The 26,727-nt window shown below is 39.7% G+C and overlaps 1 protein-coding gene across 3 annotated transcripts in view; it reads right to left on the bottom strand.

Annotated features, from left to right (window-relative positions):
* Window positions 1-6,372: 6,372 nt before the first annotated feature.
* Window positions 6,373-26,727, bottom strand: part of hspa12a (heat shock protein 12A) — a 60,536-nt gene continuing 40,181 nt past the window's right edge. For 2 of the 3 annotated variants that reach the window (XM_046855744.1, XM_046855743.1), the window contains 8 exons: window positions 25,485-25,589; window positions 25,274-25,390; window positions 22,813-22,984; window positions 19,315-19,401; window positions 16,175-16,279; window positions 15,122-15,380; window positions 12,858-12,961; window positions 6,373-12,514 (listed from right to left, as the gene is read on the bottom strand). In XM_046855744.1, coding sequence (XP_046711700.1) covers window positions 11,877-12,514; window positions 12,858-12,961; window positions 15,122-15,380; window positions 16,175-16,279; window positions 19,315-19,401; window positions 22,813-22,984; window positions 25,274-25,390; window positions 25,485-25,589 — 1,587 coding nt within the window. In that variant the 3' untranslated portion in view covers window positions 6,373-11,876. The remainder of the gene's footprint in view (window positions 12,515-12,857; window positions 12,962-15,121; window positions 15,381-16,174; window positions 16,280-19,314; window positions 19,402-22,812; window positions 22,985-25,273; window positions 25,391-25,484; window positions 25,590-26,727) is intronic. The other variant, XM_046855745.1, reaches the window with a different exon arrangement.

Genomic DNA, 26,727 nt, shown 5'->3' with positions numbered 1-26,727 from the left:
ACAAGTTACTTTAGTCCTTAGCTCTGTGTTCTGTTATGTAGCTCTATGTTGTATGTTGTTTTATGTAGCATCAAGGTTCTGTAGGAAGCCTCATTTCAATGTGCGTCATCTCTATATGGTTGAAATGACAATAAAAGCTTGACTTAACTTGAGATCATCTCTGTGAGTTAAACCTAATATTTTGTTATAATTCCTTGTATTTGGTTTATATACAGTAGATACTAACCAATTTTAAGCCCAAAAGTTCTCACATTCCATGTAGAGACACTAGAGGACAGTGTGGCTTTAAAAACAAACACCTGACACAATCAGCTAATGAAATTGTTTCCTCACAAAAACAAGAAAGGATGCGTCTAACCCAGGAGAAATATTTGCCTTGAATCTCTTGCACCTTTGAGCGTCCTTTAAAAATATCCTCCCGTAATGCAGCGAGGATGCACCAAGGTCTGTGGCACTAGGCGAACAAACAAACACACGCTGCTTCAGACCGCAAAGAAATGGCGTTCGTCTTGCGAATTGAATCGCCCGTTTTTCTTTGACAGGACACTGGAGTTAAGTACTACTCTTCTGCATGCTACATAAAAACTCCATTGAACAGAATAGGTTACAGTTCAATGTCTAATACATTACCACTCGCTAGTGAAGAGCCTAAAACACTCTTGAAGCAAACAAAGCCCCCCCACATAAAAACTTAAGGGCCTTATTGCTACTAAACAAAGCCACACACTTGAAAAGCCCAATGTGAATAAAAACATATTTTTGTTTGTATTTAAGAAAAAAAAGGTATTCAGACAAATCTACTCCAGCAATCGTTTTTAATCGCATGTCACTGAACTAAATCAAAGATCAAGTCAGACTAGAAGAAAATGTCTTCTTTTTTTCCTTCCTGTCAAAATAAACCATGTGGTCTATTGAACATTCCTTCATCATGACCATTATAGTGAGAATGAAAAGCTTTTTTTGGTTTTTCGAAGCACCGCTGCAGGTCATATTTACAGGCTACAATATATCTTAATCAAAGCACTATTCAGTGGATAAATTAGCAGGCTAGTAACTTACGACATGGCTTCATTGTTTAGCTTTGTAAAACATCCCTAATACAACTTCTTTCAAGTTTTCTCAATAGGCATCACTTGGGGAAAATAATGACTTATTTAGATAGTGACTGTAGTGACACTGAAATCTACATCTTTGCAGATTTAGATCCCTCAAGTGATCAAATATAGGTTTCTTTACCACTTTTTTCTTCTTCTATTGATTGTCTCTGTCTCTGTTTGATTCAAAAACATGGTTTCTCGGTTTAACTGCGGCGGCCATCTTGGTGACACGGCACATGTTAATGGAGCTGTTTATGGAAACCTCAATATTTCCACGTCTAACTCATTGAGAAGCATTAAGCATTAAGCATTAATTGAGAGGCATAAGCGATTGTGAGCTTATTGTAAGTGTATTATTATGTGTATAAACTTTTGTGTTAATCATAAACATCTACTGTACAAAATGTTTATTTGTAGTCGTTTTTTATGCTACTGACATTTTTTCCCTCAAAAATAAAGCCTATTTTCTCACATGAATAAAGGACGCTTTTCTGCAAATTTCTACTATCCCAAGCTCTGTAACTAATAGAGTCCTAAAATGTCTACACTAGAGCACCTATTTCTAGTTACTTTCTGGTAATTCCATCAACTTGGAGGAGTACACATATCAGTGACCAGCTACATCAGCAAGGACATTGATGACGTGACCATCTCCAAGACGGCCATAAGAACAGCAGGGGCCAAACTGGCCCATTGCCATCTGAGAGGCGAATTGTGCACACACCAAGCGAATCCACAGTGGCAGTGCATCCAGGCGATCACAAACTACAAGACAACTTCACCTGCTTGTGACTGTGACGCCTCCTTCCCAGATGCGCTGAACGACTTCTACGCCCTGTTTGAGGTGCAGAACAGCGTGGAGGCGAGGAAGAGTGCCCTGTTTATCCACAGCTAAAGTGAGGAAAATTCTATGCAGAGTCAAGATGTCTTTACCGACATCTTCAACATCTCCCTGAGCAGCAACGTTGTTCCTACGTTGTTGCCTTAAGACAACGACCATCGTCCCTGTGCTGAAGAAGTCTACAGTCTCCTGCCTCAATGACTATCATCTCGTCACGCTCGCACCCATTGTAATGAAGTGCTACGAGGGGCTCGTCATAAGGCACATCAAGACCCAGTTTCCACCCTCACTGGCCCAAATGCAGTTTGCTTATCATTCAAACCGCTCCACAGACGATGCCGTCTTCACGACCCTCTATCTGGCCCTCAACCACCAACAAGGACACGTACGTACAAATGCTGTTCATAGACTTTAGCTTAGCATTCAACATAATCATTCCTCAGCACCTGATCGATAAGCTGAGCCTACTGGGCCTGAACACCTCCCTCTGCAACTGGATCCTAAACTTCCTGACTGGGGTGGCATAGTTTGACTATTTATATGTCAATATGGGTTTCTAATAAATGTAGATGAATTGAGTTTTCTTAAAGACTAAAGCTTCTTCTTCTTCTTCTTTCGGCTGCTCCCATTAGGGGGCGCCACAGCGGATCATCCGTCTCCATACCACCCTGTCCTCTACATCTGCCTCTTTCACACCAACTACCTGCATGTCTTCCATCACCACATCCATGAACCTTCCTTCTTGGCCTTCCTCTTTTTCTCCTACCTGGTGGCTCCATCCTCAGCATTCTTCTACCAATATAACTCATGTCCCTCCTCTGCACATGTCCAAACCATCTCAATCTCCCCTCCTTTGACTTGTCACCAAAACCTCCTACATGGGCTCTCCCTCTAATAAACTAATTTCTAATCTTGTCCATCCTCGCCACTCCCAACGAAAACCTAAACATCTTCAGCTCTGCTACCTCCAGCTCCGCCTCCTGTCTTTTACTCAATGCCACTGTCTCTAATCCATACAACATTGCAGGTCTCACCACAGTCCTATAAAATTTCCCTTTCATACTTGCAGATACCCTACTATCACAAATCACTCCTGTCACTCTTCTCCACCCACTCCACCCTGCCTGCACTCTTTTCTTCACTTCTCTAACACACTCTCCATTACTTTGCACTGTTGACCCCAGGTACCTGAACTCCTCCACCTTCTCCACCTCTTCTCCCTGTAACCGCACCACTCCACTGCCCTCCCTCTCATTTACACACATGTAATCTGTCTTATTCCTACTGACTTTCATTCCTCTTCTCTCCAGCGCATATCATCTGCAAACATCATAGCCCAGGGAGACTCCTGTCTGACCTCGTCTGTCAACCTGTCCCTCACCACTGCAAACAGGAAAGGGCTCAGGGCTGATCCTTGATGCAGTCCAACCTTCACCCTGAACCAGTCTGTCTTTCCTACTGTACACTTCACTGCTGTCACACTGTCCTCATACATGTCCTGCACCACCCTCACATACTTCTCTGACACACCTGACGTCCTCATACAATACCACAATTCCTCTCTTCACCCTGTCGTTCGCTTTCTCTAAATCCACAAACACACAATGCAACTCCTTCTGTCATTCTCTATACTTCTCCATCAACATTCTCAAAGCAAATAAGGCGTTTGTGGTGCTCTTCCTCGGCATGAAACCATACTGTTGCTCACAGATGGTCACCTCTTCTCTCAACCTGGCTTCCACTACTCTTTCCCATAACTTCATGGTGTGACTGATCAACTTAATTCCCCTGTAGTTACTGCAGGTCTGCACATCTCCAATATGCTTAAAGATCGGTACCAGCATACTCCTTCTCCATTCCTCAGGCATCCTCTCACCTTCCAGAATCTTGTTTAACAATCTGGTTAAAAACTCCACTGCCATCTCTCCTAAACATCTCCATGCTTCTACCGGTATGTCATCTGGTCCAACCGACTTTCCACTCTTCATCCTCTTAATCGCTGCTCTCACTTCCTCCTTACTAATCCTATCCACATCTTGCTTCACCATCTCCACATCATCCAACCTTCTCTCTCTCTGATTTTCCTCATTCATCAGCTGCTCAAAATACTGCCTCCATCTTCTCAACACACTCTCCTCACTAGTCAACATTTCCATCTCCATCCTTTATTTCCCTAACTTGCAGCACATCCTTCCCAGCTCGGTTCCTCTGTCTGGCCAATCGGTACAAATCCTTTTCTCCTCCCTTAGTGTCCAACCTCTCATACAGCTCCTCATATGCCTTTTCCTTGGCTTTCGCCACATCCCTCTTTACCTGCTGCCGCATCTCCTTGTACTCCTGCCTACTTTTCTCATCACTCTGTCGATCCCACTTCTGTTTTGCCAACCTCTTTCTCCTTATGCTCTCCTGCACTTCCTCATTCCACCACCACGTCTCTTTGTCTTCCTTTCTATTTCCAGATGTCACACCAAGTACTTTTCTAGCTGCCACCCTCATCACTTCTGCAGTAGTTACCCAATCATCCAACACCTCTTCACCACCACCGAGCCCCTGTCTGACCTCTTCCCTAAACCTCACACTACAATCTTCCTCCTTCAGCTTCCACCATCTTATTCTTCTTTCAGTCCTCAAACTCCTCCTCTTCTTCTTCACCTCCAAAACCATCCTACAGATCACCATCTGATGCTGTCTAGCTACACTTTCCCCTGCCAACACCTTACAGTCTCAATCTCCTTCAGGTTGCATCTCCTGCATAGAACATAGTCCACCTGTGTGCACCTTCCTCCACTCTTATAGGTCACCCTATGATCATCCTTCTTCTTAAAATAAGTGTTCACCACTGCCATTTCTATCCTTTTAGCAAAATCCACCACCATCTGCCTTACCACATTCCTCTCCTTAAGGCCATACCTACCATCACCTCCTCATCACCTCTGTTCCCTTCACCTACATGCCCATTAAAGTCTGCCCCAATCACCAATCGTTCATTCCTAGGTACACCATCTACCACTTCATCTAATTCACTCCAGAATCTTTCCTTCTCCTCCATCTCACAGCCGACTTGAGGAGCATAGGCACTGATGACATTTATCATCATCCCTTTAACTTCCGACTTCACGTTCATCACCCTATCAGAAACTCTCTTCACCTCCACTACACTCTTACTGTACTTTTCCTTCAGAATCACCCCTACACCATTTCTTTTTCCATCCACACCATGATAGAACAGTTTAAACCCACCTCCAATGTTCCTGGCCTTACTCCCTTTACACTTGGTCTCCTGAACACACAACATATCTACCTTTCTTCTCTTCATCATATCAGCTATCTCTCTCCCTTTACCAGTCATAGTACCAACATTTAAAGTACCAACGCGAACCTCCACTCTCCTACACTGCTCCTTTCCCTGTTGTCTCTGTAGACGTCTTCCTCCTCTCCTTTTCCTCCTTCGGCCAACAGTAGCCCAATTTCCACCGGTACCCTGTTGGCTAACGATACCAGTGGCGGTCGTTGGTAACCCGGGCCTCGAACGATCCGATATGAAATTCTTATTTGTGATCCGCATATTCGATTTGGCACATGTTTTACGCTGGATGCTAATTAGGCATTAATACCTAAATCAGTTTATATAATAATATTTAGTCTTCATGGCATTTTGTTTATATGGGGTGGTCAATGTTTGATTTCACATAAAACTACTGGTTTTCTCCCAATAAATTAATATACAGCCTGTTATTATAATACTGTAAATATAAATAAAAAGAAACCTTTTAAAAAATATTGTATTGTGTGTAAATAAATCTAACTCACCTGTGACAGATTTAGATTTTACCTCCCATGATCTGTGACAGACACATGAGCAGCAGGCATTTGAATATGTGGGATATTTTGTAAAGGTATATTCTGTAATTTTTTTTATTGTTTTTTTTTTTTATTGATCAAAAAATGTGTTCATACATTTTTTTTCTATATCCTTTTGTGATGTTCTGTACATCGTGGCTTGGAAACGTTATGCGGAATCACCCAGAAATCAATCAATCAATCAATCAATCAATCAATCTATCTATCTATCTATCTATCTATCTATCTATCTATCTATCTATCTATCTATCTATCTATCTATCTATCTATCTATCTATCTATCTATCTATCTATCTATCTATCTAATCTATCTAATCTATCTATCTGCATATTTGTAGGCAGAGCCTATTTCCAGGCTGCATAATGATGTTACCAATGTCTGATTTTAAGTGATATCTTTTCCAAGGCATGAGTGTGATCGTAGACTTTTAGCTCAGTCGTTAAAGCAAATAAAAAATTAGGTGAAGTCTATAAAGTATATAAACGGCACCTTAAATTGCATACTAACTCCAGTGACCTTCGATAGAGGGTCTTTACCATCTGTAAATTATTTCATGGAAAAGAAAAAAGTAATTTTTTTTTAAATACACATTTTATTGGAGTACAGTTTGGGTACTTGGCATTGATTTGTAATACAGTTGTAATCTATTTTCTGTGCAAATAGCAGGAGAAGTGGCTCTGGAACCACAGCAGACAGCATATGAGTGGGCACAGGACAAAAAAAGAAAAAACAAAAAACCAACCAAAGAGACACGTGACAGGATTCAGTGTGTTCATGTTTGGCAAAGAGGAGCGTCAGTCATGCCTCGCGATGGGCATTCGCGTTTTAGCGAAATCGGATCGGCGTAGTTTGCTAATCTGTGGATTTCAATTCGCTGCTAGCTGCTGCCTCTCATACAAAACAATAGCAAAAAAAATTACAAATCAAGCGTTTAACAATCAGTACATAGCATGGCATTCATAACAGGATGTAAACAGTGGCTTATTAATCCTATTTTATTTAACCACGTAAGCGCAACACTGCATTAGCTAGAGTATAAAGAGGCAATATGTGGTTCTGATCGCATAAACAAAATGCTTAAGGTCACGATTCCTGCGCTGTACATGACAGGAGACCGTAGAGTGTGTATATATATGTTCATGTGTGTATGTGCAAGTGAGTACAGTATGTGTGGTTGTATATCCAGGTCAATGTTTTTGCTGCCTCTTAATCATGCAAGGCTAACAAGAGTGAAAAAAGGCAGAATCAGGGATCCGTTGGCAAAGCAGAAAGGAATCGCAACAAGACTTTGTTATGTCTGGAGCGCAGAGGAGAAAAGTAAACTAGAGAGCAGGAAAGGTTAGTGTTTTGTGTTTCTCAGTTTGGAAGTGTTAATCAGATCGTATTGTAGATGTATCGCTTCTGTGTAGAAATGAAATCACGAAAGGAAACACGGCCCTCTCGTGAAAGTTGGATTTTCGGAGTGTGATTTTGTAGACTGAACTCGGCGGTGAACTTACTGTATGCGTCCACGTTTAAGCCGTTTACCTCACTTCCTGTTTAGCATGCACAGCCAATAACAGCGAAAATAGAAGCTTGTTTATCCCTTCTGGCTTGTAGATACTCATGCAAATTGTGTCACCAGAGATGACCGTTATATCAGCAACTGAGCGAATACAATGAAGGCAAGCGATGTTTTTTTAAACACACTTATTTCTAAAAAAAAAAAAAAACAAGTCTCAGCGCTCCGGCTGTTCAAATGTTCGACATGGTCCACAGTTTTGGCGAGGGTTTGATAAACGTCACAAGAGTAGCTAATAAACGCGTCAGCAGATGAAACGAGGTTAAATTGGAATACTTGTAATAATGCTATTAATACAGGTACGATATTGAGCGATATATTATTGTCTTTTTTTAAGCGTTGATGAACTGAGAGCTCTCTCTCTCTCTCTTTTTCAGTATTACGAATACACAAAGCCGCATTAGCACGAAGCAGCTCGGTTTGATCTGCTGTTTTAGCGTCTAATACCTTTCGAATATGAAATGTGTTCATGTGAGGAAGAAAAAGGCCTTTCATGCTGGCTCACTGGTTTTTTTTTTCTCAATGCAACATTGCGATACACAAATTTTGACAGCAGATTAAACGACTAGTTCCGATTTATGAATCGTGTGAGTCTGGTAAATGATTTAGACGTTTCCATTGTATGTTCTTAGCCGTAGCTTTCGCCCGGATGTGATGTCGTCAGCGTAGCCCAGGCGGCGCATGGCGTACACTTTATAATGCCTTATTGCTTGTGTTTGATCGTGGTTTTCGACTGGCACAGATGTTTTTGCACCAATCCTTAACCGAATTATCGTCTGACTAAAATCAACAGTACTTCCGGCTCCTCCTCAGGATCGACACCTAGAACTAACAAGTTAAAGCTACAGACCGCATACACATCCAGATCGCTGGCGTCTCTAATTCTCTTGACCCAAATACATTTTTTTTTTTAAATAGATGATCTTTATAGCAAGGATTCAAGTCTTGTGGTTTGATATAGACGAGCAATAAGTGTGTGTGTGTGTGTGTGTGTGTGTGTGTGTGTGTGTGTAAAATGCAAAGGCTGGTGAGAATGACTCGAAGCCCACACGCACGCAAGCACCCTCGCACGCACTGCTCTGCAAGCTGCTAACACAGCGCTAACGCAACTCTATAAATCTGTACAATAATCTTTAAATATGATATTTACAGAAATAAACAGCGGGGTTTTTTTTTTCACACTTCCACCGGAAAAAAAAAATCAAGAATATCAAATGAAAATCGAACAAACCAAAATAAAATCAAGGTCAGTCTCGTTCTCTTTTCTGATGAGCGAGAAAGCTAAAGGGCAGCAAGCGCATTGCGACGGCTATGTGTCAGCTCGACTCCCTCCGCATGCAACAAGCAGCTTCTCCTTCACCGCCCGCTGTAAAAAAAAATATTCACATTCCAGGATTTGTGGCTTTCCTTTTCTAGCACGATATACTGACCTATAAAGTATGACGTTAGTGAAAAAGAAAAAAAATGAGAATAAAATAAACTGTTAGTCCTTATCAAGAGCTGCACAGACACCATTTTTAAGCACCGATGATCAATCATTTAAAAAAAAAAATCAAAATGAAATTAAAAAATAACATCAAAGAGGAACTCGGATCATGTCATGGTTTGGTCGTATTCTATCGACCGTGATGGAAGTATGAGCTCGGAGCTCTGCTACTAACAGCTGAGGTGTGAGTGGTTGGACCTCGTCTTTTGTCCTCCCAAACCGTAGGTTAATATCATGACGAAAATGTTTGATGAGTGAAAACTCCTGCAGCTTTGCGTTAATTGGAATCACTTACGCAGTCAATCTCCATCCTATAGACTCTCAGAACCATCCACAGGTCCAGATTTCCTTTCTTATAACTAGGGTTGCAAAGGGGATGGAAAGGTTCTGGAGAATTTGTATGGGAAAGTTTTTTTGGGAAATAGTTCAAGTTGGAAATTTACCAGGAATTTATGGGGATAAATTTGTAAATTTTGGGAAATTTATATAAACTTTATCATATACAAACAAACATTTAGTTTAGTCTGACGTGTGCAAACTAATACCGATTTTTTTTCCAATTACATTTTTAGACTTTTAATTTGCATAATTTAGTCACAATATCTTACACACAGCACGATGAAGTTTTATTAATAATAATTTAATATTTATATAAATCGCATGAATATTCACCAAGACTGATATATTTTTTAATATTTTGTGTGCAGGATTTAAAAAATGATGTGATGGAGGAATGTGCAGTGCATGTAGGGGGCGTGGCCTCAGCAGCCCTGCACTAAGTGTGCTGTGTGCATGTGATTGGTGAATGTGCAGGTAGAAATTCAATTGAAATTGCATTAAATCTGGTTGTTTAAACCGAAATTATCCTGCTTTCAATTGCATTCAAACTTCCTGTGATTGGCTAACCCGAAATTTTGTAGATTCCCATTTTATTCCCTCTAATTCCTGTGAAAAGATTTTAGAAATTTCCTGGAATTTTGCAACCCTACATATAACATCACAATGATTTCCTTTCCATAAATAAAAGCATGAATAGGGTGTGATGGTGGCTCAGAGAGGCGGCTGGTTTTCATGTTTCATGTCACACTTGTTTCCCCCTCTATCCTGACAGGATTCACGTTTTATCTGCAATCTGTCTGTGGTCCGTTTTGGAATTTTGCGGTGACGTTAATTGATTACAATTAATCAACAATTAAATGCAATTAAACACAAATTGAATTTTTTTTCTATTTGGACCGAATTTTGCAGAATTTCTGATGTCCGTGGTATTGATGCATCCGATTAAAATAATGTGGTAGCTCAGTTGTTCATGCATTTGGAATTGGAAGGTCACAAGTTCAGATCCCAGCACCGCAAAGCTGTCGGGCCCTTGAGCAAGACCCTCAACCCTCAACTCTTTGGCTGTAAATCGTTATGGATAATCTTGCTTGATTTCATTCATGATTTGGGTTGTAAATGCATTCATCTGGTATTGGAGCTTGGTGTAAGAATCTCTAGTGGCCTTGAATTGTAGCACAGGTATCAATCTACAAATTTAAATTTGCCTCTACCTGTAAATGTACATTGAGTTTACATTTATGGCATTTGGCAGATGATTAAATCCTGAGCAGAGAGGGCCTTGCTCAAGGGGATCAGCATCTTGGTGTGGCTGAGATTTGAACTAATGACCTTGTGATTCATAATCCAATGTCTTATTCTCTAAGCTACCACCTCCCAAACAGTTTTTTTCCTGCTGACTAGATTTCAGGAAAAGGTTCAAATCTATATAGGTGCTGCAGGTAAAGCCCGGTTGCCTGGTTCTACACATAGCAGAAACCCCCCCTTTGAATCGGAAAACTGTCTCCATATCCAGTTATTTTCAGCAAAACCTGATCTATCTGCTCTTTCTCATGAAGTCTTGGAAACCGAATTTTCACACACACTCACAGCCATTACGGTATAAATGCTTCCATCAGACCGATCTGATCAGGAGGGGGGAAAAAAAGGAGGGATGTGAACCAGCTAAATGCATTTACATGACTGTGGAAGGTGTTGGCAGAACATGTAATGCAGCTCGAGTTCTGTTTAACCTTCGACCGTATTGTGAGTAATTTTTTTTTTTTACAAATGAAATCAAATAAAAATACGTTTCATGGGTTTGAGAGGTCAATAGAATGAACCCACAGTAAAATCAGCAAACTGCCCCAAGTGGGTACCTGCTCTAGTTTCCCACACTCTCGAACTAATACACTGCAGCTGGGAAAGGAAAACTCCTGCATGTCTTCCACCAAACCTCCAGACTTAGGAATGAATGAACGCGTAAACGTTGCTAAGATGAAAACGTAGCTTGTGCATTTTAAGAAATTTTTTTTAAATGCTTTTAAGTTCAGGAGTCCTGAAAGCTTTTCATCTGGAACCTGGTGTGTTTTTTTTTGAGCTACACTGATTATATTGGTAAAAACATAAGCACGGATTATTCCTTTTATAATTATGTTTCACTCATTACTTAACTATTTATCGACTACCTTAACAACTGCTCTGAGACAGTTCTGTAGGCTACAAGTGATTTTTTTAAGTAAACCTGATTCCCCGTGGAGCATTTTCCCTGCTCTAACCCGCGCGATGATTCAGCTAGCCGGCTAATTAACATCCCGTCCTGGGTGTTAGAGCAGGGAAGACACTAACATATGCAGGATCAAGAATACTGCAGAGTCAGGGATGGAAAAATGAGTTGTATACCGGGGAAAAAATAAAGAAAATATATCTATGGTGTGGTAATAATGCAGCTACAATAGATGTACTACATAGAGATGAGGTTGAAACATGCTGGAGTTTTCCTTCAGGTTCCTGTTGTAATTCCCCAGCAGCCAATCCCTTTCCTGGAGATCCACTTTCCAGCTTTAGCTTAATAGAATAATCAGCCAGTGCCTTCAGGACGGTGTGATTCACACTGCAGTGGAACGAAACTCTACAGGAAAGTAGATCTCCAGCCAAAGGGTTTGGTCGATTTTTTAAATACAACGCCCTTTCTTTATTTTCTCTCCTCCGTTTTACTGGCCGAGGAAGTCGATGCTGGCCTTGACCGTGCGATTGGTGGCCACGTCGATGGCCATCGCTCGGATCTCGGTGTCGCCGAACTGCATGAGCGTCTGGATCTCGCGGCGTACCCCCGCTGCCGGACTCTCGGTGCCGCTGAGGTCGAGGCGCAGAGTGCCGCACTTGCGCACACCAGCGTCGGAGATGAAGCCTACGCGCTCGCGCTCGGTGCAGTACACGTGGATGACGATGACCTGCTGCGACGGCTTGGCCGGCGTGTAACTTCGCTTCACCGTTTCGCCCAGCGCCACCGACTGGTCGGCTGATATAAACGTGTCAAACACATCGGTGCACCAACGTGTGCCATCGCGTACCAGGAGCTTCTCGGGTGGGTGCTTTCCCTCCACGAAGCGGTTCAGCACACCCACGCCGTATGTAAGTGGCGAGCGGCGAACTCTGATCACGCCCGGGTCCAGACCGAACAGCACGGCTCCCTTCAGGATGGTCAGCCCCACGTCATATGGGATAATGACTCGGCTTTGCCCCTGCAGCATGTCCTGCACCGCCTTCTGGAGGAGCGGCGACTCTGCAAAACCGCCCACTAAGAACAGGAACTTGATGTCCGTCACTTCGGGTCTATCAAACAGCTCCTCTGTCGGGAGGAAAAATCATATACCACATTTTTTCTCAGGTAAAACTGAATCCTTCTTCCCTTCACTTCCACAAGTTTTATTTATGCCTGTTTTTATCATTTTACCACATTAGCATTCAGTCTCTGTTAGATTAAATATTATCGTTATCATGTGTGGTGATTTTTTATTTTATTTCCTGTAACCCTTTTGTTTAATCTAACGCAGGGTCGAATACATTCCTCCCAAGATGGCGAATGGCATTATCACGATTTGAACCTGTTATTAGCTTGATCTTGGGTTACAGAAGAAACTTAATTCTGTTTGCTTGATGCAAGAAAAAGGGTCTATAACACAAACACTTACTGAGGTGCTGGATGATGTGGTCAATGGTGGGCTTGAAAAGAGAGTTCATGGCATCTGGGCTCATCCTCAGCATGCCCTGAGATGACCACTTGACAAAATCCACACTGCACACACAGACAGGATTACAAAAAAAGAGATGCACTTTATCACTGATATCAATAATCATTATCAAGCTCACACAACACTGAATAGAAACTATAGAAATAATAATGAAGGGAATAATATTATTCCCATCATTCAGTCAAGATACTGATCTGACTTCATTTATACTTCTGGGTAATGGATTTGCATGAAACTTAGAAATTAAACTTTTTTAAGGGTAGAGAATTAATGGAAACATATAGGAATTATCCGGAATAAAGTGTAAATTTACGAAAATTGCACATTAGCCAATAACAGGGAACTTAAATTACTTTTAACTAAGGCCACGCCCCCTACATGCACGTTCCTCCAAAACGTAACAAACATCATTTCTTGAATCCTGCACACAAAATAACGTCAAAAAATGATCCGTCTTGGCGAGTATTCACGTTACATAAATATTACATACATTTATGTTCCATCCTTGTGCTGTGTGTAAGATACTGTGCAACAAAATTATACTTACAATTAAATCAAAGTCTGTATTAGTTTGCATGAATGTCAGCTTATGACCAATTGATACAGTTTATATTCATTTTTCACAATTTTTGAATTCATTCCCATTAATTCTGACAAGGTAAGTTTTCAACTTGGAATATTTCTAAAACCCCTCAGATGAAGTTCTCATAGATTATCCCGTAGATAATTTACCGGAAATTTTATGTCCCTTTGAAACCCTACGAATTGAACTGCTTGTTTTTTTTTTTAGTTAAAGAACAACATAGCATAAAAAGCTCAGTCAGGTTTTTTTTTTTTTTTATTATATAATTTGGGCATGCTAATTTCCCGTGTTCTGTACATTTTCCATTTACTCCTCCAGAGGTCAAATTTCAGAATTACAGGATTCTTTAACCCAAAGCCATCAGCCCTAAAGCACCTGCACTAGAGGATTAAAACAAAAGTGCAAAAACCTTCAAGTAAAACACTTAACTGGGCAATACAGTGATGGAATTGGCATAGATTATGCTCTCTTTAAAAGGATGAACAGAGCTGCTTTAGACACAGCAGGCCGTGACATCGCTGACCCAATCTATAATGGTGAGGAACTTGACCAACCATGAGTCAGCAAGTGAGAACGTCTGCGTTCACACACTTCATGCAAACCATCTGTGATAAAGCAATTCTGGAAGTGTGGCTGAGCATGGACACTGAGTCAGACCACTGTGGCCGGGATCAAGAAATAATTTCCTTGTGTAATCCATTATCACGATAAAAATGTTTTTCCTTTATTTACCATTGAAATATTATTGGAAATCTAATGACTAAGTTACAGTGTTGGGAGTTATTTGTCCATCTATCCATACATGTCTATATTTCTATAGCCTACACTGATGTCTAGACGCATTGCTTCCACACACACCCAACATGTTTGTTACTTAAGGCAAATTGTGTGTTTTTAATGCAAATTCTATGGGAAATAAAACAGCAAAGTATAAATGGAAAAAGCTGAACAACGATTTTAAACAGTTTTGTCCAGCTTTTCTTGAAAAATTGTCTTGTCAATGTCCTTGGAAGTGTAACTGCTGCCAAATCAATTTCTTCTTCTTTGTCATTCGGTGTTGAATGAAAAAAAAAACAGCTACACGAATATATTTGAGGTCGTGCAATTTGCAGCAGATGCGGGTTGCGAGTTGACTAGCGCACTCCCTGATGTTCCAATCACAGGACGTGAAGATCACGACGTGTAATGATTGCTGAGAGAGGGGGACTCGGAGGGGTTAAATCGTAAAGCAAAAGCTTCAAGCAACCTAGAGTTTTTAGTAAAAAAAAAATCTTCAGTGCCCAGTATGTTGGGCTTAAGACATTAAATAAAAACTCAAAACCAAAATTTATACTTGATGGCGGTGCTGCTAAAGAGACGCTATGAAATTATGAGAATGGAATTCTCTAAATTCATGGTCAAAGATATATATATATATATATATATATATATATAAACTAAAGTAAGTCAGTGAGTCTAATAGAGCTTAAGGCAGCCGAAAAAGCCTTGCTGGCCTTGATGGCCTTCCACTGCCTCCTTCACACCTGTACTGAATACTGCACATTCAATCGCCTTGTACAGGTGTTAACACAAAGACTGAACGTCACTGAAGTCACCTGACCGCATGACTCCGCACACTCACTTGCTCTTGCGCAGCGCATGCTCCACGCTGTGGCCGCGAAATTTCTTGTAGTAGTCGATGAAGGAGAAGGGCAGGTTGATGTTGAGGGGGTTCGAGCGGTCGGGTGCTGCAGCTCTCTTACGTGACTCGAAAGCTATCATCAGGTCCACCCACGCAGCAGGTCTCTTTATCTTAAACTGATCGATAAAGTCCTGACCAAAGATCTTGCAGAGCAGCTTCTCAAATTCATAGTCGACGCCAATCGACCCATATGGACCCCCTGCAGAGACAGATGGAGGGGAGAGTGATCAATACCAATCATCTTACATGGTTAGTGAGTCAAGGCTTCTTTCATACCACAAAGTAACAAAGGAGAGTTGATGATGAAAATTGCAATCACAGTATATACAGTTCTGGAATAATAATAATAATAATAAAAAAACGAATTCAAATCTCTTTGTGGCTAATTACACAGGTTACAATTAATCTCATAGTAAAAACATTAAAAACGTCTATCTGAAGTTAATTTATTCTGAAATAATAACATTTGTGGTATTTTTCGAGGACTATGCCTACGCAAATCCGTATAAATCTGAAAATGGGGTTTTCCATTTAAATACACTCTGCGTCCACACGTTCGTTTCCGATCGTTTCCTAAATGTTGCTCATCCACACCAAAACGCCTGAAACGCAAAACTTTTGAGCAAAATGTAAGACGGTTTGGCCCGCGTCATTTACGCCTGTCGTTCATTAACTCTCCGCCTCTTTTTGAAATGTCGCGGCAACGACTGAAATACGTGCCACCGTTTTCGAAAGGCTGCTAAATCGCCGTTTTTAAAATGTAGCTACTTTGGCTTCGTTTTCGATGCCAAACTTTATATAAAAACAGTTTAAACCCGTGCTAGTCTATTAATAACCAACAGTTAATACTGTATAAGTATTTCAATTTGTGTGAATGGATGATAAATAACTTTAATTTTAAATTGTACATTTACGATTGACATCATTTTATTCAGCGTCCTGTTTTTAGCATTCTCTGGTCATATTTTCTAATGCGAAATAAACACGACTCACCCGAGGCCTTATAAAGCTCCTTCAGGTGACCTTCAGGCATGCGGATTTGATGCACAGTCAGGTCCACGGTCCCTCCTCCACAATCCACCACCACGTATCGGTCACCTGGGAACAGGAAATGGAGGTTGTGAGAGGTCATTATAAATACATAGATAATTGACCTCAATCATTTAGAAACGGAACACATATAGACTATCCCTCTGTACACCCAGACCACATGCTGTACTATACCACAGAACCACATTTTAAAACCTTGAGATCGTTTAAAATACTCAATATAAATGAAAAGGTTTTCTTTTCGAAAATTATCGAACCGTATTTCAAACCTTGCTATTTTAAATGCTAGTAATCTAAAAATAAAGGAAGTAAAATTGCCCAAAAATTGGACAAATGGTTAAATGTTCTACTTCAGCATTTCTCAGTCCTTGAGCTGCAAGATTTGGGCTGTTAAGAAAGGCGGACCTCCTCCAATATTCTAGTGCAGTTGTTCATTGGTGGACGTGGTGACCGGCTATCTGTGTAGCTATCCCTCCATCCATTAAAGTGTTTACCTGTCCATCTATCTATTTGTCCTTCTCTATCCTAAGACTGCTTCTAGACCCACACTTTTATATTATCCTTCCCTCCACTTCCATATTTCTAACCTTTTAATTTATACAAATCCTGTTATCAGTATTTTAAAATACACTATATTTCCAAAAGTATTGGGTCACCTGACGTTTCTGCTTTATGTGGTTCTTTTAAAAACTGTTACCACAAAACTGGAGCCACTCAATTGTACAGGACGCTTCAGATACGCTGTAATAAAATTTAGCATTCACTTGAACTTGGAAACCCAAACCCTGTGCACAAAGTGAGCTCCTTGAAGATCTGGTTTACATGCTTTGAAGAGGAAGATCTTAAATGGTCTGCAATAGAGCTCTGATCTCATCTGACCTACATCAGTACCTGCCTTTCATAATACCCTTGTGGCTGATGAACACAAATATCCATAAGCACACTCCAAAATCTAGTGGAACATCTTCCCAGAAGAGTGGAGGGAATTAGAAAAGAAAATTGCGACTAAATGTGGGATGCGATTCTCAAAAAACACATACCAAACTTATGAACAGGTGACCCAATACTTTTGGCAATATTGTGTATTTAATTAATACACGATAAATAAATTGCTGGTTTAGCTTTTAGCACCCTGAGGGATGCATTCGGTTCGCTGCCATCAAGTCAGTATGCAGAAAAATGTTATTTTGTTCATCACACAGTCTTTTCATGCAACAGTGATATTATCTGCTTACACTTCAGGTGAGAAGTTTTTTTATATGTACAAAGAGTCTAGTTTTACACTACATCTTTAACTAGTGTATAGGATTAGGTTAGGCCTTAGGCAATTGTCTGCTTTTCCTATAGCTAGTGCTGGTGGTGCCCCCCCCTAATTTATTTCCAGTTATCCATACATCTATCCATCCATCCATCCTACAGCATACCAATCCTTCCATTTACTAGACTCAGGGCTCCGTTTTCACTAGAAAGGAAGATATTTCATTTTTAGATGAAGATATGAAGATTAAATACCTGCCTCTTAACAAGGTGTTTATTGAATCTATAACATCCAATGATTGGTGCAGGTTCTAATGGCAGCTTGATATTATTCATGATTCCTGGTCTTCAACATGAGGATGTGTTTTTGATTTTGAGAGCTCTGGAGTTAAGTTAGCCACCTCCATTGTAAAAAAAATAAATAAATAAAAAAGGGAATGTTTTTGGTTTTTTTTTTTTTGGAAGAATAGTGTTTGTTCCACCAGTATAGTTATAGAGACGTGTAGAATCTATGGTAAGGCACTAATACTGTTCTCATAGGTCATGGTGATGCAACACCTTACTAACACCACTATATACATCAATCAGCCATAACATTAAGACATTAGAACATTATGAGCGAACACTGATGATCTCTTCATCATGGCACCTGTTAGTGAGTGGATACATTTATTAGGCAGCAAGTGAACATTTTGTCCTCAAAGTTGATGTTAGAAGCAGGAAAAATGGGCAACTGTAATGATTTGAGCGAATTTGACTAATTGTGACGTCTAGACGTCTGGGTCAGAACATCTCCAAAACTGCAGCTCTTGTAGGATGTTCCTGGTCTGCAGTGTTCAGTATCTATCAAAAGAGCTCCAAGGAAGGAACAGTGGTAAACCGGCGACAGGGTCGTGGCTGGCCGAGGCTTGTTGTAGCACGTGGGGAGCGAAGGCTGGTCCATGTGGTCTGATCCAACAGACGTCTGTATTGCTTAAAATCCTGAAAAAGTGAATGCTGTTAATGCTCTAAGGGTCGGGACTGTTTTGGTAGCAAAAGGGGGATGTTGCCTGTTAATCCTTTTGTCTTTCTGACCTTCCATTTATTCACCTACCTGTTCATAAAGGGTATTAAATCCAAACCAATCATTTGCCAGGAACACAATGAAAAAATGTATACGGATACAGGTCAAGACGTTGGCGTTGTTTGATTCACAATCAAAATCAGAATGGAGGAAATGTGATCTCTATGACTTTGACCTTGAGGGGTTAGTTTGATTTTTTTCCCCTAAAACTAGTGATGGCCTGGAGTTTTCATGCACAGCAGTCTCTAGATTTGTTGACATACAACAAAAAAATCAGCACATGCCTTAGCGGATCAGCTGACAGGAAGAGTATCTTTACTCAAAAACCCCAAAAACCCCAAAGAAAAAACAACAACAAACTTGGTGAGCGAAAAAAAAAAGCATCTCAAAATGTACACACCAGGTTACACTCCTGTGAGAAGAAGAAGAGGAATCTGCAGCTACAGCATTACCAGAGGCACTAAAACTGAACAGTTGAAGATGAAAAAAATGATAATCTGGTCTTTTCTGTTGTCGAACTCTCGAGTTTTGGTGCGTAAACGTCATGCACGATATGGCCATTTAATATTCATGTCAGAATGGAGGGGATGCGTCATGCTGGCGTCGAAATCCAACAATGAACCGTGAATGAAAAGTTAGACGGATAATAAAGAATAAAAAGGGCGTGAGTGAATCTGTGTGTGATGAGATTAGCATTCACAGCAAGCGTAGATCAAACCAAAAGAAAGAGCGAGGGATCGAGAGAAAAGGGAGAAAACTCTACCTTCACTGAGTTCGGACCAGAGCTCTCCTACGACATTTTCCACCAGAAAGGTGCGACTCTGCCGGTTGCGACGCACGTGTTCCTTGGCTGGTTATTGACAGAGAGAGAGAGAGATAGATAGAGATAGAGAGAGAGAGAGAGAGAGAGAGAGAGAGAGAGAGAGTGTGTGTGAGGAGGTGAAAAAAAGTGCTCGTGAAGCTGAGTGTGAATTGTGTGACATTAGAGCAGCAGTGCAACAGGATGACAGAGAAACAGCAGAAGCATCTAGACTACTGGAATTGTCTTTCTGAAAATGTTGAATTCACTGCCTACACGTGAAAACTTATTTCTAGCCATAAAAGTCTTATTGATCTTAGTTTTAGAATAAAATACTGTACGCAGATTGTGTGAGATTATGATGAGTGTTTGTTTTAGAAGAAACTTTTTTTGTATTATTGAGTAAAGCTTAAAGTTTGTTATTTTACCTGCGAATTGAGCTTAATTACCATGATACCAAATCATATAAAGCATAAATGCAGATGCTCACCAACTAAAAATCTGAATGAATCATAATACATATAATAAAAAACATTCTTTAAATGTGGAAATCTCACGCGGACCTTCCTGTGAACTCGGCAAGAATATATAAAGTGGATTACTTTGGACACGGGACACGTTTAAACATTCGCATAATGACCTGCTGCTTTAAAACCTGACGTGATAATAATAATGAAAAACAGAAATTAATTCGAAAGGTGATGCAAATTATAAAAGCAAGGAATGGTTTTCCATATAAAGGAGAAGCAACATGTCGATCTCTGGAGGCTTTTCCCAACTGCTGACCTTCACTACAACATCTGGGCTACAAATTAAAGTCTGGAATTATTATTATTATTATTGTTATTAATTACTGACTGATAAGATTTGTATGCACTTTTTCTGAAAAATGTATTCCACATTCAATCCTTATTTGCTGTTATAATAACCTCTACACATCTGGGAAGATTTCCCACTTGATTTTGGCATGTGTTTGTGGAGATTCGAGGTCAGCGTTCCAATTCATCTCAATAGGGTTGAGAGCTCTATAGCAGGCCAGATGTTCAAGGTCTTCCACTCCAAACAATGTAAAGTATATCTTCATGACGCTGGCTTTGTGAACAGGAGCAATGTCATGCTGGAACAGGTTTGGGTCTCTAAGTTCAATCTAAGGAATTATTTAAATCCATTTTATACAGTTGTGTGCCTCCATTTGTAATAACTGTCTGGGAATGAATCCAGTGATCAGAACACCAAGTATCCGGCGCATAGTCATTTCACTTCTCTCAAAATATTTTGTCAGTATGGACACAATAGAAGATAAATATCACTGCTTTTATATCACTGTAAATAAAAATGTTGTTTTGACCATAATTACAGTCAGTAAATACTGATTTCTTTAATACAAAATGTGTTTTTTCTGTACTTTTAAACCATATTTTGTACTTTGTACGTTTAACACTATATACATTTTTCTTTACTTTAATTCTTAAATTCTCCTGTACTTTAAAATATATAAATTACTTTTGTACTTTCATTCATAAATTCTTCTGTACTTTAATTCTTAAATTATTCTGTACTTTAAAACAGAAATTCTTCCGTACTTTAAAATATATAAATTATTTTATACTCTAATTCTTAAATTCTTCTGTACTTTAATTCTTTAATTCTTTTGTACTTTAATTCTTTTGTACTTTAAAATATATAAATTATTTTATACTCTAATTCTTAAATTCTTCTGTACTTTAATTCTTTCATTCTTTTGTACTTTAAAATATATAAATTATTTTATACTTTAATTCATAAATTCTTTTGTACTTTAATTCTTAAATTCTTCTGTACTCGATCCCACAGACCCGGGTGCACATATATTTAACAAAGATGTGCAATAACACCATTTTTAAACTGTGCAATATTACCTTATACCTTACCTTATTATCTTAAAACTTTTAAAATGAATTTTAAAATCATTAGACGTAAACAAAACTGAGTTAAAGTTTTAAAGGCAAAGAGTTTAATCTAAACCCCTCTCTCTTACTCTTTCGATCTCTATTCTGAGGTTTGGGCTAAATATCCATCTCTCCAGTCGATGAGCTCCTCTCTCTCTTCCTTTCACGTGACACAGCGTTTCTGTGGGGCAGTAAAAACCCCTGGAGCTGCTGATATCATCAGCTTTCCGATATCAAACCTGACACCAGCACCTACATGGCAGTTTGACTAATTTACCGTCTGCGCTACAGGGAGAAAGAGGTTAACATATACATCCATCAGCATTATGTGTCATCAGAAGGGGGTTTCAGTATTCACACTAGAAAACCTTGTTTTAGAGATCACACTGTAATACTGGTTTCTTAATCGTTTGATTTTGGTAAAAAGAATAAAAGGGGTAAATAATAATCATTATTTACTTGATACACAAATCGTATTGTGAAGGGAAAATTCATCCAAATACATCGTACTGTATACAATTGTGTGTCTCCAACTTGCAGGAACGATCCACATATAGGAGGAGTCAGGTGTCCTAATACGTTTGTCCATATATTGCACCAGTGTTAACGATTCTAAAATGTGCAGAATTGATTTTACTCGCTTTTTTGCTTTCATTTCCGATACAAACATTTATTACGGTTGTCTGGGAGCAAACTTCTTTACAGTCAAAGTTGATGAAAGAACTACGGCAAGTTATACAAAACATTTAAAAGTTCTTTTCTCCCTTGTTCTTTCCTTCCTTTCATTCTTCCTTCCGTTCTTTTTTCCATCCATAGAAGATTATCGAAAAACAAAAATTGTCTCGAAAAAGAATGCAAACAATTACCTACGGATTTCTGAGTCGGATTGAACTCTTTTAGACAAAAAAGAATTCTGATGAAAGTCTTCTTCTTCTTCTGGCTTCTCCCACTAGGGGGCGCCACAGCGGATCATCCCCCCCTCACCACATCCATAAACCTCCTTTTCTCCTTCCTGGTGGCTCCATCCTCAGCATTCTCCTACCGACATACCCCATGTCCCTCCTCTGCACATGTCCAAACCATCTCAATCTCGCCTCCCTCACCTTGTCTCCAAAACGTCCTACATGCGCTGTCCCTCTAATTAACTAATTTCTAAACCTGTCCATCGTCGTCACTCCCAACGAAAACCTCAACATCTTCAGCTCTGCTACCTCCAGCTCCACCTCCTGTCTTTTACTCAAAATTCTGATGAAGCACTTGAGCTTAAATAAAGTGGTCTTTGTGTTTTTGTGTGATATATAACTAAATATATAAAAACTAAATATTAAAGTCATGTGACTTGGTAGCATCTATTGGTCTGCCCTGTAACTTTCTGATTAAACTTCATTAAAAAATATAAAATCTGATATATATCATATATGATTCTTATTCATCTCATTGATGGTCATATGATGTGTGTGGTTGTGTGTGTGTGAGAGAGAGAGAGAGAGAGAGAGAGAGAGAGAGAGAGAGAGAGGAAGAAGGTGGTACCAACCATGCGCCATTCCCGCCCCCACATTCTCAGGTGGGTTGTAGCCATTGATGGACGTCTTTTCGCTGAGGTCGACCATCTGATGTACGCGGAGCTTCCGGCAGTAGATGGAGGCGGCTTCGGGTTCCAGTGCGACGAGGAGCTGTTCAGGGTTCTCCCGGGAGGCCAAACCTGCCTAATCACACCCACAGCACACACTCGGGTCACGGCACCAGACTGGTGTACTATCAGAATCTTACAGGATGTCAACTTATTTCACTTTATACAATATCACATCTCTACTCTTTCTTTCTTTCTTTCTTTCTTTCTTTCTTTCTTTCTATCTATCTATCTATCTATCTATCTATCTATCTATCTATCTATCTATCTATCTATCTATCTATCTATCTATCTTCCATCCTTTATTCTTTCTTCCCCTCCTTCCATCCTTTTTCTTTCTTCCTTCCTTCTGTCCTTCATTCGTTTTCCTTCTTTCTTTCTTTCTTTCTTTCTTTCTTTCTTTCTTTCTTTCTTTCTTTCTTTCTTTCTTTCTTTCTTTATTCCCTTCTCTTCTTTGTTCTTTAATTCTTTCTTCCTTTCCTTCCTTCCTTCTGTCCTTCCTTCCTTTCTTTCTTCCGTCCTTTATTCTTTCTTCCCTTTCTTCCTTCCGTACTTCATTCTTTCTTCCCTTCCTTCATTCCTTTTCCATTCTTTCTTTCTTTCTTTCTTTCTTCCTTTCTTTCTTTCTTCTTTCTTTCTTTCTTCCTTTCTTTCTTTCTTTCTTTCTTTCTTTCTTTCTTTCTTTCTTTCTTTCTTTCTTTCTTTCTTTCCCCGCAGACATTAGTCTCCGGATGTGATGCCGTGTGGATGGAAGATAATCGTAAAAGAAATTTGATGAAAGTATTTGAGGTTAATAAAGTCAGGTTTGTGTATTGTGAGTGATGTATAGGATTAATTTTAGCACTCGCAGCAGTATTACGGTTAAATATAAAAGTCATTTGTAACAGACTGTAGCATCTACTGCCCTGCCCTCATTATGTTGGGTGTTAAAAATAGATGTAAAATCTGGGTTTGTATGCCGCATGCTCTCACCTCCATAATTCAGTTTTCTATACAGTTTGTGGAACATCAAGCCGTAGTGTTGTTTGTTACTGACGTCCAGAATGAGCTGCTTTTACATTTCACACAGTTCCAACTTCCTTTATCTCTCTTTCTCTCTATCTGTAATTACCTTTCTTCAATTAGTTCTTTGTCTTCTTACTGCAAAATCCTCCACACACATACACACACACACACACACACACACCCTCCCTCTGTACAAGTATCTACAACAGAGCCACACCTTTTACCCCCATACACACAGCATGATCTTGTATTCCATCCATCCTTCCTTCCTTTCATCCATCCATCCTCTGTCCCTCCCACTCATTCATCCTTGTTCAGTCCATCATTTTCACATGTTTATCCTTTCTTCTTCCTCCTTCCTCCATCTTTTCCCCCTATTTCATCCATATCTCTCGGTCAGGTTAATTCTTATGCACCCACTTATCTGTCCCTGTCCTTCTTTTGTCCTCTCTTTCATGTCTTGTCTCCTTCCTTCTTCCTATCTTTTCTGTCCTTCCTTCCCTGTTCTTTTCTGTCCTTCCTTCCTTAATTTTATTTCTCTTTCCTTCCTTTATTCTTTCGTTCATTTTCCTTCTTTCTTTCTTTCTTTCTTTCTTTCTTTCTTTCTTTCTTTCTTTCTTTCTTTCTTCTTTCTTTCTTTCTTTTTCCATCCTGCCTTCCTTCATTCTTTCTCTTTCCTTCCTTAATACTTTTGTTCTTTTTCATCCTTCTTACAATCTTTCTTTCTTTTCTGTCCTTCCTTTCTTCCTTCCTTCATTCTTTCTTTTCCTTCCATCCTTCATTATTTCTTTCTTTCTTTTCCACCCTTCCTTCCTTCCCTCCTTTCTTCATTCTTTCTCTTCCATTCTTCATTCTTTCTTTCTTTTTTAAATTCCTTCCTTTCTTCATTCTCCTTTTCTTTTCCGTTTTCCTTCCTTTCTTGTTTAATAGAGTGTCTTAAAAGGGTGAGATCACTGATCACTGTCTGGTAAAAACCTTTTCCCATTCTTCTCTTTTTTTTCTTTCCCCTTCTTGTATCGCTCTCTTTTTTCTGGCTTCCTGATTCTTCTTCCTTCTTTCTTTCTTCCTTTTCTTGCTTTCTTATCTTCTTAAACTCTGGTGATAAAAAATGCAGCTTTACTTCTTTCTCTTTCTCTCTGGTGCTTTAGGGGAGTCTAATGCTCTTTCATGCATTCTGAGGTATTCACACTGGTAAAAAGGAGGAAAAATAATATTTGGATGTATGACGGAGTATTTTGTGCTAAATACACTCCTTCAGGGTTCGGAAAGTATTTTTGAAGTATGGCTCTTAAATTTTGTCATTAAGGGCACTCTCAGCTCTATATCCAGACGAAAACCCGGATTAAGATAAGATCTGTACCTTATATGCAGCCTCTCTCATGAACTGCTTTGCCGGCATTTTCCAGATGGCTGGAACGGTGATGACCCATCTGACGTCCACGTTATCAAACTCCGCCCCTGCCTGGTCACTCAGCTCCTGCAGCCAATCAGAACACAGTGTAAGATAAACAACTACAAAATAATAATAATAAAAAAAACAGCACAAAGATCTCCGGTACGATGCTGTTTACTTTAAGAGCCTGCTCCTTAAAGAAGGCGAGAGCGTAGGCAAATATATCCAAAGCCTTCACTTTCTTCCCATTTGCCGCGTGGAGGTCTGTGTCGATCGACAGATTCTGGGGGGAGGGAAAAAAAAAAACAGTAAACACACAGAAACAATAAAACGATAAATTAATGCTGTTTTATGTTGTATATACACCTTATGGGTAAAAACTTGTGAACGAATATCAATAAGATATTTTTTTAAACATCCCATTCCACATGTATGCTGTCAAAATAACCTCCACACCTCTGGGAAGATGTTCCACTAGAATTTAGAGAGATTCGCCATGAGCTCGCTTTGCACTGGGATACAATGTGCACACACTATACAGTGGAAAGAAAGGCATATGGCTAGAAATTGTACCAATACAGTAATCCCCCACTTTATCGCGGTTGGAATCTGGCGCCCCCCCTGGTTTATTGCGGAATTGCATTTGCCACATAACTACCGTATTTTCCGGACTATAAGCCACTACTTTTTTCCCCAGGCTTTGAACCCCTGCGGCTTAAACAACGAAGCGGCTAATTTATGGATTTTTCCTGGGTTTTTCTTGGTTTCACAAACTTCAAGCCAAAACACTGAGCCCCGTAACATAAGACCAATTAAATTGCCGAACGGGTTCAGGTGAACCAATGAAACTCTTTATATTAAATCAGATGCGCTCCCACTGAATCGGGCCGCACCACATCATAAATATGGATGATGTTCCTCTGACGTTTGACCTGCCGCTCACTCGGACTGTCAACAGGAAATGCGAATCATTCGTCACGCTCAAAAACAACCGGGCATGAAAAAAAACACACTTCACCTGTGTTCTGAGCTGCATGGCATCGGGAGAAAAGCTTCACTGATGGTGATTTTTAAACGCCGATGCCAAAAGAAAAACTTTTGAGAGAAATAGTTGTGAAAGGAAGGAGGAAGACAGTGAACAATGAATTTCTTGGTAGGCTACTGTTTAGATACAAGCCGTGTAACAGACACTGTCTTTTATTAAAGCCTGTGTAAAGTTCATTAGTTTCAGTGTAGACAGGTGCGGCTTATTTATGTTTCAAATAAAAATCTTTGTTAAATTCAGTGGGTGTGGCTTATATTTGGGTGCGCTTAATAGTCCGGAAATTACGGTAATTAGTTTGACTGATTTTTCCCGGTCTCTCAAAGATAGCATGATGGACCAAAAAACTTATATGGAATTGTTTTAATAAAGTTTTATG

The sequence above is a fragment of the Silurus meridionalis genome, chromosome 8, assembly GCF_014805685.1.
Source record: "Silurus meridionalis isolate SWU-2019-XX chromosome 8, ASM1480568v1, whole genome shotgun sequence".
In the NCBI taxonomy this organism is placed as follows: domain Eukaryota; kingdom Metazoa; phylum Chordata; class Actinopteri; order Siluriformes; family Siluridae; genus Silurus; species Silurus meridionalis.
Note: the sequence above shows the minus strand (reverse complement) of the source record. Positions and strands in the feature narration are given on the sequence as shown.